This window comes from Arachis hypogaea, chromosome 7 (genome assembly GCF_003086295.3).
Source record: "Arachis hypogaea cultivar Tifrunner chromosome 7, arahy.Tifrunner.gnm2.J5K5, whole genome shotgun sequence".
Classification (NCBI taxonomy): domain Eukaryota; kingdom Viridiplantae; phylum Streptophyta; class Magnoliopsida; order Fabales; family Fabaceae; genus Arachis; species Arachis hypogaea.
The window spans coordinates 4,375,440-4,385,741 of NC_092042.1; the positions used below are offsets into that span (position 1 = coordinate 4,375,440).

Consider the following 10,302-nt stretch of genomic DNA (forward strand, 5'->3'; position numbering starts at 1 on the left):
CTTTGCTAGAGTCCCCAGATAGAGGTGTTCAGAGTTTTTAAGCACACTCTTTCTGCTTTGGACCACGACTTTAACCGCTTAGGCTCAAACTTTTCACTTGATACCTTCACGCCATAAGCACATGGTTAGGGACAGCTTGGTTTAGCCGTTTAGACGAAGATTTTATTCCTTTGGGCCCTCCTAACCACTGATACTCAAAGCCTTCGGCCCTTTCATGCAACCTTGCCTTTTGTTTTAAAGGGTTACTGGCTTTTTGCTCTTACCTTTTGGTTTAATAAGCTAATGACTTTTTCTGCTTGCTTTTTCCAATTTTTTTCTTTTTATTTTTCGCCACCTTTTTTTATTTTTTTCGCATGTAAGTTTTTTCTTTTTCTTTTTGCTGCTTTTTCCTAATTCAAGAATCTATTTTTAGATTAGTCAGATTATCAATAATACTTTTCTTTTTTCCTTTTTCTTTCAAGAGCCGACATTCTAAAATCACAACTTCAAATCTGCACTGTTTAATCATACATTCAGAAAACAAAAGCAAATGACACCACATCAACATAATTAAACTAATCTTATTTTAAACTTGAAATTCATGCATCTCTCCGTTCTTTTCAATAAAAATGTTCATTTAAGCAAGGTGAGAGATATATGCAATATTTTACAACTTAAAGACATCAATGCAAATGATCATGCAATTAGAACAAGAGAACAGATAAATAAACAGACAAAAAATAGAAAAATAACAGAAAATGAGTAAAAGAGAACGAATCCACTTGAATGATGGTGGCTAGTGCTCCTCCTTGAAGATTCAATGTAGTGCTTGATCTCTTCAATGTCAGTCCTTTGTCTTTGTTAAGGCTGCTACACAGGCTCATGTGCATACTTTTTGCTTTGCTCCATCCTTTTCTTCTGTACTTAAGAGTGGTAGAAGTCACAAAGCAAGACTTTTGCAACACCAAACTTAAGAGTTTTGCTCGTCTTCGAGCAAATATGATCAATGAGGAAGAAGAAGGTGGGATAGGTGGAGCTTCTGTGGGACCTACTGGTCCTGAGAGGCTAGAAAATTCAAATTCCTTGCTTCTCTGCATTGGCGTTTGAACGTCCAGGGGCTGCTCCCTGGCTGACAGTCAACGCAGGCAATGCTCCCCTCTTGGGGCGTTGGACGCCCAGTGAGGGCTTCCTCACTGGCGTTCAACTTTGACACTCCGTGAAATTCAGCTTCTCGACTTCAGTGACTCTGATTGGGGCGGATGTCCTGACACTCGGCGATCTTTAACAGGCTATTGTTACTTCTTAGACAACTTTTTAGTCTATTCGAAGACCAAGAAACAAGCCACCGTTGCCCGCTCATCCACTGAAGCGGAATATCGTGCACTTGCCAACACAACTTGTGAACTTCAATGGATACTAAATCTGTTATAATTTTTACGCATCTCTCCTATCCGCCCACCAGTTTTATATTGTGATAATCAAAGTGCTCTTTTTATTGCTGCTAATCCAGTTTTTCATGAACGGACCAAACATTTAGAGGTCGGTTGTCACTTGGTTCGACAAAAAACTTAAACTGGAGTGATGAAACTTCTTCCCATTCCTTCTAATAGCTGACATCTTCACAAAATCTTTGTCTCCTCAACCCTTCCATCTTAATCTCAATAGGCTTGGAGTTCTCGATATCTTTTATCCTCCAGCTTGCGAGGGCATATTAAACAATTCTTCTACCTTAGCCCATGACAACAATAAAGAAGTCTCACGGTCCACAAATTCAGCCCAACAGAATACATAAATTCAGTTTTAATTTTAACCTTTATCATCTTATCTTATCTTTATGTTACCTCTTTATCTTATCCTTACTTTTATCTTTCGTAGACAATACTATATATATAGTTTTACTTTTATAATTCAATTAATCAAAAAATACATAACAAAATATTCTTTATCTTTGTATATTGTTTATGTACTCTTTCAATTTTGTTATTAGATATATACTAAAATCAGTTATTAAAATTAAGTACCAGAATAAATATATATTAAAAATAAATTAAATTATATACATATTTATACATAAATACATAATGACTAATTTTAATAGTTTTAGTATATAAATAACATTAAAACTCATATTAATTAAGTATTGTCAGATAATAATTGGTATAGTTGAATTCGATAATACTAAAAAACAAAAAATATTTTATTTAATATTTATTAATTATTATAATAACTAACAAATATTAAACAAGATAAATTTTGATTACCAAACATCTTCCACGGAATTAAACTTATTACTTGAATTACATCGCTTTTTGAAGATGTTTCAAAACCATGAATGTGTATCAGATTATTTGAGTGGTTTAATTTCAGCATTATGCATGACCCTTATTCGTTCTTATAGCGACACATTGAAATGCATATACAATAATATAATATAATCATATAAGATTTCAGTTACGATAAGTATTATTTGGCTATCGTCTTCTATGAATTAAGCTTTCAAGGCAAGAACCAAATGAGGTTCTAATTTCCCCATATGTTGAGATAAGATCGAGACTAATTGAATATATTTTGTATAATACATGACTATATATATATAGTGCTGGCAATGAACAAGATAGAGTTTGAACTCTATCCTAATTTTATTTACGGGTTAAAAATTTTATTAAAACTCTATTATATTCTATCTGTGGGTTGAGAATCTCTTAACTCTAATCTTATATGCACCTTAAAATTTTAAACTCTATTCTATTTTATCATATCTACAGAAATATCAAATTTTTTTAAAATAAATATAATATTCAAATATTTTGAATTTTATACGTATTAATAACATAAAAAATAAAAAACTAATGTTCTAAATTACTAAATTAACTAACTAGTTTAGTAGTTGTTTCTTTATTGTAGGTCATTACATAAGATAGGTTATGGGTTCAACTTTCACTTCCTTCACTCTATACCTAATTTTTTAAAAATATGTGTTATATAGAAAGTGCGGATAGGGTAGGGTTGAGTACATCCTAAATCCGTATCCTATCCTACCTGCAGAAATACCCGGACCATACCCTACCCTACTCGCAGCAGATCGAGTAACCTAATCTACCCGAGCGGACCGCGAATAGAATATGAATTGCTAGTCATATATATATATATATATATATATATATATATATATATATATATATATTATTCCACCATTAAAAAAAATCCAGCCCATGTTTTTACTTTATTACAAATAATTAAAAGTGTTAGGTACTTAGGTTGATGTCTTCTGTTAAATTCCATGAAATAAGACGAGACTTGTAAACATTGAATTGCATATAGGTTTGAGTAAAACAAGTAAATCACCAAATCGTTCACAAACGTTATTGCCAAATTGACTATTATAAATTCTATTTAAAACAAAAAAGTGACTATTATAAATTCACATGTTGTTTTTTTTTTATTTAATTATTTTTGTTATAGAGGTGGTGACTCAACTCGAAGTCATCGTCGCAGCAATCACTTTCTTCACATGCGCGAGGAAGAAATTAAATTAAATAATAAAATACCATATCTTATACATTTTATTAGTTCACTACTTCGATTTATACCCTCTCTTTTTTTTTCCCCATAAAACTTCTATACTGATATATGCTTAAGGATATTATATATATTGCATAAATAATTATATCCAATATTTAAATAGATAATGTTAAAATCTCATTTTAAGAACAATAATTAATTACATTATTAAATTTTCAATTACTAATTTTCTATAGAGTCTAGTTAATATGTCCTCTAAGAGCATATAATAAACTTATCATTAGTAAATTTTTTTAAATATTTTGATTTATTGAAGGCAAAACAAATACATTAAAAATTTGAATAAATTTTTTATATTTTTAATAAAATTCTTCTATTAATAATAAGTTTATCATGTATTCTAAAAACATATATTAACTAAATTCTTTTTATATAGCATTATTAAAAAATTAAAATATAAAATTAGACCTATTAATTAGAAATGAGTTTAAATATGATAATTTTATACTTAATAATTAAAGACAAAATGCTCATCAAATACATTCCAAGAGAAACTTGGTTGAATTCTTCTTTTAAAGGGCTAACTTTATCATCATATAGTAATTAATATGTTAATTAAATGTAAATCCAAGATAAAAAAGAAACGAAATAGTTGAATTAAAATATATCAAATATAAAATTTGAAACAACAAAAAATTATTAATCAGATTAATCTCTAAAAGATAAGATATTTTTTAAATTTATTTTTGAGAGATTTTTTCAATTAAATTGGTCCATTAAATATTAAAATTTAATTATATTTGTCTTTCGGTCATTCCATTAATAATTTTCATAAAAAATTAATGTTGTGAAATGTTAATTGATAGATTTTTATATACATACTTAGTCAATATCCAATTAAAGAGAAAAGCTCTACATCCATGTAAAAAATACATAGAAGATATCCAAGTCTTTTTGGCTATACACGTTTCCTCCAATCTCCAAATCGTTTGTGATCCACGCGCTACAGATAACGTAAACTTTCTATGATCTTTACTCAACGTAAACTTTTTGTTGCAACCTAAACCTTCTTCTATGCTTGCGTTATAGGCTTTGCCGTTCTCCTCTACTCGCATTTATTTTTTTGTTCTTTTTTTTCTTCTCTACTCGCGTTCTTCGTTATGGATCTGGATTGATTTCAACCTAATTAGTTTCGTGGTTCTTCTTCTTATTCGTTTTCTTCTTCAATCTGGACTTCTGAATTGAAACAATGAATGAATCAACTTCAAATCAGTTGAATGAGGTATTACATTGAGACAGTTAGGGAATGATTGCTGCATGCTATCACAATAATCTTAAATATTGAACAAAGTAAAAGGAGGCCACCGAACCAAACAACATCATCTGGTGAATCAAAATCACAAAGGCACTGAACTGAACAATGTTCATGTGGTGAATAAATGGTGATCAACTTTCAATTAACAAGAATAGTATTTCTCCTCCTCTTCCTCGTCCTCCTTATTCGTTCAAATTCGCGCACGTAGGTTTTTCTTCTTCTTCGCACATGCAGATTCTTCTTCTTTTGTTATAATCATCACCAACAACACCAACATTTTGCTCGGTTAAGTGGAGTTGCTCATTTTGATTCACTTGATTGTTAATGTGTTCAGTTGAGTCCTTGTGCATGCAGAAATATTTTTCTTATTGATTGAATGCTTATCACGTTTATTCACCACATGATTGGTGTTCGGTTCAGTGGTGTTGACCATTTCTGTTCACCTAATTGTACTCAGTGAACGAAACATAATCCATTAAAATGTGATAAACATTCAATCAGTAAAAAAATATTTCTGCATGCACAAGGACTCAACTGAATACATTAACAATCAAATGAATCAAAATGAGCAACTCCACTTAATCGAGCAAAATGTTTGTGTTGTTGGTGATTATTATAACAAAAGAAGAAGGAGAAGAAGAAGAAGAACATATGTGCGCGAATTTGAATGAAGGAGGAGGAGGAGAAATACTATTCTTGTTGATTGAAAGTTGATCACCATTTATTCACCACATGAACATTGTTCGGTTCGGTGGCCTTTGTGATTTTGATTTACCACATGAATGTTGTTCGGTTCGGTGGCCTCCTTTCACTTTGTTCATTGTTTAAGATTATTGTGATAGCATGCAGCAATTATTCCCTAACTGTCTCAACGTAATAACCCCATTCAACTGATTTAAAGTTGAATTATTCATTGTTTCCATTCAGAAGTATAGATCGAAGAAGAAAACAAAGAAGAAGAAGAAGAACGATGGAGCTTATTACGTTGAATTCAATGCAGATTAATAATAAAGAATGCGAGTAGAGAAGAAAAACGCGAACAGAGAAGAATGACGAATTTTATTAGGTTGAAGAAGAAAAGGAACGAAAACGCGAGAAGAGAAGATAATGTATGCATATATTTGAAAGAAGAAGAAGAAGAAGCGCAGAGGAGGAGAAAAAGAAGAAGATAAAGCACGTGTTTTCACTCATCATTAATGCGCGTGATTCTATTTGGATTTGAGCCAACTTAGTTATATAGTTACATGGATGTGTTGGGCGCCCACCAATTAAATATGTTAGATATTATGTATATTGTCAACTAATATTTCACAACATTAATTTTTGACAAAAATTATTAGTGAAAACAAATATAATCAATTTGTAAATTTTAAAAGATCAATTTAATTAATAAAACTATCCCAAACAAATTTTAAAAATATTTATTTTTTTAAAAATTAATTTAACTATTAACCCATTGAACAAATGTGTGAAAATTGGTTAAGAATGAAGACGTTAGAAAGTAGTATGAGAGAATGAGAAGTACAGAAATTGAAAAAAAGAAAAAGAAAAAGAAAAGGAAAAACTGAGATGATCAGAAGTGGAAGATTAATGTGTTCAAAACGAGATCTGACAAAGACAATCTAAAGAGAAGAATTCATAGATATGGGTTGGAAGTTCTACTATCTTAGGAAAAAGAGGAAAAGATATGGATGACACCTTCGATCATAGACTGCAGTATATAGCTGAATGCTACTTAACACATTCAAATCCAATTCCCCCTAATTACATCACTGCCACTCCGCGTTTCTTCCCACGCGCCTAACTATACCCATCCATGCATGCTATTCAAACATTTAATCCATTTAACCCTAACTTTTTAAACTTTAGTTTTTTTTTTTTTGTAATAGTTTTTAAAAATAAAACAACAAATAAATTTTTGACAATTTGCCTTTTAAACAGATTAATTCAAAAAAAATATATTAATAAAATATTACAGAATAATAAATATAAAAAAATTAGTATAAAATAAAATTTTTATCTTAATCATAAAAATTAATTTAAAAATAGTATATTTATTCTTAAAAAATTTATTAATATTTTTTTAAAAGAGTAACTTATTTAAAATATAAATTTTTAAAAATTTATTTATCCCTGTACTCATTTTTTAAACTTAGTTTAAAACGAGATTATTTTAAATAATATTACGAAATTAGTATATTTTATTATTTTTAATTAATAATTAATTAATAATATTTAAAAATATTTGTTAAAAAATAGTGTTAAATTATTAGTTAAAAATATTAGTAAGCATAAATTGAAATTGTTGATATATCAGTTTTTTATTTATTATTATATATTTTTTATTAAATTGTCATCTAATAGTCACAAAAAAATATATCATCTAATGAGTAATGACTTTTAATTTGATACCTTAAATTTTTTTTATATTTTTATTTTTGATAGCAAATTAATTTAAAAAATATTACAATTATTTTGATGCATTATAGATTTAAATTTTTATTCCCAAAATTTTATAAAAAATAAAAAATAATAAAAAATATAATGTAATTATTTTTATTATTATTTTAAATTCAAAAAATAAAAATACGAAGTAAATAATAGTAAATACACCAATGACCTAAGATTACAAGTGTTAGTAGGAATATTGATTACGAGTGGAGAAGGAAGGACGCGCGGTCGTGAATTACACGCGCCGAGCCCACAAGTAATGAGTGGCGCCATGTGAGTGTTTGAGGCTTGAGAGAAAGAGAGTCCATAAAACTACAAAAACAAGAGAACAAAACTCTTTATGCCCTTCTTCCCCTTCTTCACTACACACACCACCAATAACAACCACTCTTATTTGTTCTCTTCTTTTTTCTCTCTTCTTCTTCATTTTCCTATTCTGCTACCTATCTAGACTTCTACTTTTACTCCTACGCCTATAATTGGAGAGAGAGAGATTCAAGTGTGCTGTTTGTGTTTGTGTGAGTGAAAGCTGAAAAGTTTTGAGAGCGAGACATAAATAAATACAAAGAAGAAGAAGAAGGAGGAGGGTGTTGATGGTGATGGTAACGGTATGATGAAGTTGAAGCTGAAGTTGAAGAGCTAAGAGAGAGAGAGAGAAGAAAAGAAAAAGGGTGTGGGTGTGTTGTGTTGACAGAGTAAGAAAGAAGGAAAGAAAGGTCGTTATTGCATTTTCTCTCTCTTTTAGAATTAAATATATTAAAATTGAATTGGCTGAGAGTTGAAAAAAGCCAAAGTGAGAGTAGTAGTAGTAGCCACAATTGCAGCAGAAGCAGCAGCAGCAGCAGCAGCAGCATCAGAACCCCAAACAGAACCAACAGAAGAACCTGCACATTCAGAACCTAACCTTGTTCCTCCTTCTCTCTTTCCCCTCCTTCCTTCCTTCTTTCCTTCTCTTACCGGAGAACCATAACAATAACAATAACAATATCCATTTACACACAGAGACATTTACACAAACACGTAACCTGCATATATAAATATAAAGAGAGAAAGAGAGAGAGGCTTATCAGTTGTGGCTACTACAAGGAGGTTGCCATCAGATTCTGGAGCCTTCGCAGACTGGTCAGCCCCTTCTTCCTCCGCCAGAGTTGCTGCTCCCGTCGACGACCTCTCTCTCGGTTTCAATGCGGGACCCCCTACCACCGCCGGACCCACCGCCGCCGCACCTCAAGGAATGTGGCCTTCCAGGTCCCTCAACTACGGCCTCGCACCTCCCGACATGCCTCCAGGAATGGTTGGACTCCGCGACGTCTTCGTCGTCGCTCCGGCCTCCTCCTTCCACCACCACCACCACCACCACAACGATGCCGTCTTGTCCTCCTCCGATCTTCACCATCTCAGCAACAATTCCTCCAACAATCCCGCAACTGCACTCGGCGTTGGAGTTGGAGTCGGTGTCATCCCTCTCCTCACCGCAACGCCGTGTCTCGATCAGGAAAATATTCTCACCGGAAGAACCAGAACCGCCGCCTCTGGAGGTACTACCGGCGGCGGAATTCAATTCTGGCAGGAACAACAACCGCATCATCATCAGTACCTGAAGAAGCAGGGTTTTATAGACCACAATATCGGAGCCAATTTGGTTCCCGGTGGAGGCAGCGGAAGCGGCAGCGGCGATGGCGGTGCTTCCAACAGTGGCGGTGGAACAACCACGTGTCAAGATTGCGGGAACCAAGCGAAGAAGGATTGTGCACATAGGAGGTGCAGAACTTGCTGCAAGAGTAGGGGTTTTGATTGCCCTACTCACGTGAAGAGCACGTGGGTTCCAGCTGCGCGCCGGAGGGAGCGCCAGCTCATCACTGGCACGACTCCGTCGACGGCCGCTGCGGTTGCCGGTTCTAGCGGTTCAACTTCCGGCGCCAAGAAACCTCGGTTGATTTCTTCACAGACAACAACAAATTCTCACACTTCAACTTCCAACACCACTCCTCCTAGAAGCTTCGACACTTCTTCTAGCCATCAAGGTTTCTCTTCTTCCTTCCTCCGCTTTTTAATTTCATGGCGGGATTATTAACCCAACTATGTTAGATATTAGGGATCTAATACCATGAATTTGGAACACCAAACTATGCATAACTTCATGCAATGATAACCTACTTTTTATTGCGGTGTTTACTGCAACGAAAACATTACGAAGTCGATACTGTGAAGTATGAACTATTAATGGTTGACATGTTTGACCGAATCGTCTTCGTGGAAGTAACTGCTTTTTGTTATACCTTTGTTGTTACGGTGAGATCGTACCAGTGCTAAAAATGCTAAAGCATTAGGGTCAAGTTAGTATTAGTACTTTTTATTTGTATGTTTATGATGAACGAAAGTTTGAGGTTGAAGTATGGTTTGAAATTGCAGATGCGAGTTTCAAGGAGAAATTGCCTGGTCAAATAAGAGCACCAGCAGTGTTCAAGTGTGTGAGAGTCACGTCAGTGGACGATGAACAAGATGAGTATGCATATCAAGCCGTTGTGAAGATCGGTGGCCGTGTCTTCAAAGGCTTTCTCTATGATCAAGGCCATCAGAATCATAGTAATAGAGATAGCAATAATAGTAATAATAATGTGTATCCTAATCTTTCTGAGCTCCATTTAGGTGGTGGCGGCGGTGGTGGCAGCGGCGGTGGTGGTAGAAATGGGGTTTCATCATCCTCCCCAATGCTTGATCCTTCTGATGTTTATGCAGCTTCAGGTGGTGGTGGTGGTGGTGTTGGGGGGTTACTGGGAGGTTCAACCTATGGTAATCCAATAAATTGATTATATATATTATGAACTTTGTTGTGTCTTTCTTTTTTGTTTTCATTTCTAAGTGCAAAATATTAGTATATGGCACTTAAAAAAGGGCTTAATTTAACTTTATTTTATTGTAGTCTCTAATTCAATTCTCTTTCTTCTTTTGCTTATTAGATATTATTCTCAAGAAAGAGTTTGGGGATTGGGTGGTATTATTATTAGTCTGATCTATTGATTTTTCTTTCTTTC

The 10,302-nt window shown here is 33.2% G+C and overlaps 1 protein-coding gene across 1 annotated transcript; it reads left to right on the forward strand.

Annotated features, from left to right (window-relative positions):
- Positions 1-7,557: 7,557 nt before the first annotated feature.
- Positions 7,558-10,302, forward strand: LOC112702101 (protein LATERAL ROOT PRIMORDIUM 1). Its single transcript, XM_025753007.3, has 2 exons — positions 7,558-9,291; positions 9,680-10,302. The coding sequence occupies exons 1-2, from the start codon at positions 8,502-8,504 to the stop codon at positions 10,075-10,077; spliced, it is 1,188 nt and encodes a 395-aa protein (XP_025608792.1). The 5' UTR covers positions 7,558-8,501; the 3' UTR covers positions 10,078-10,302.

Excerpts from the sequence above, each read along its gene's own strand:
- LOC112702101 (XM_025753007.3), top strand. The coding sequence starts at position 8,502 with ATGTGGCCTTCCAGGTCCCTCAACTACGGCCTCGCACCTCCCGACATG. Across the intron at positions 9,292-9,679 it reads CACTTCTTCTAGCCATCAAG|ATGCGAGTTTCAAGGAGAAA; the intron begins GTTTCTCTTCTT and ends TTGAAATTGCAG.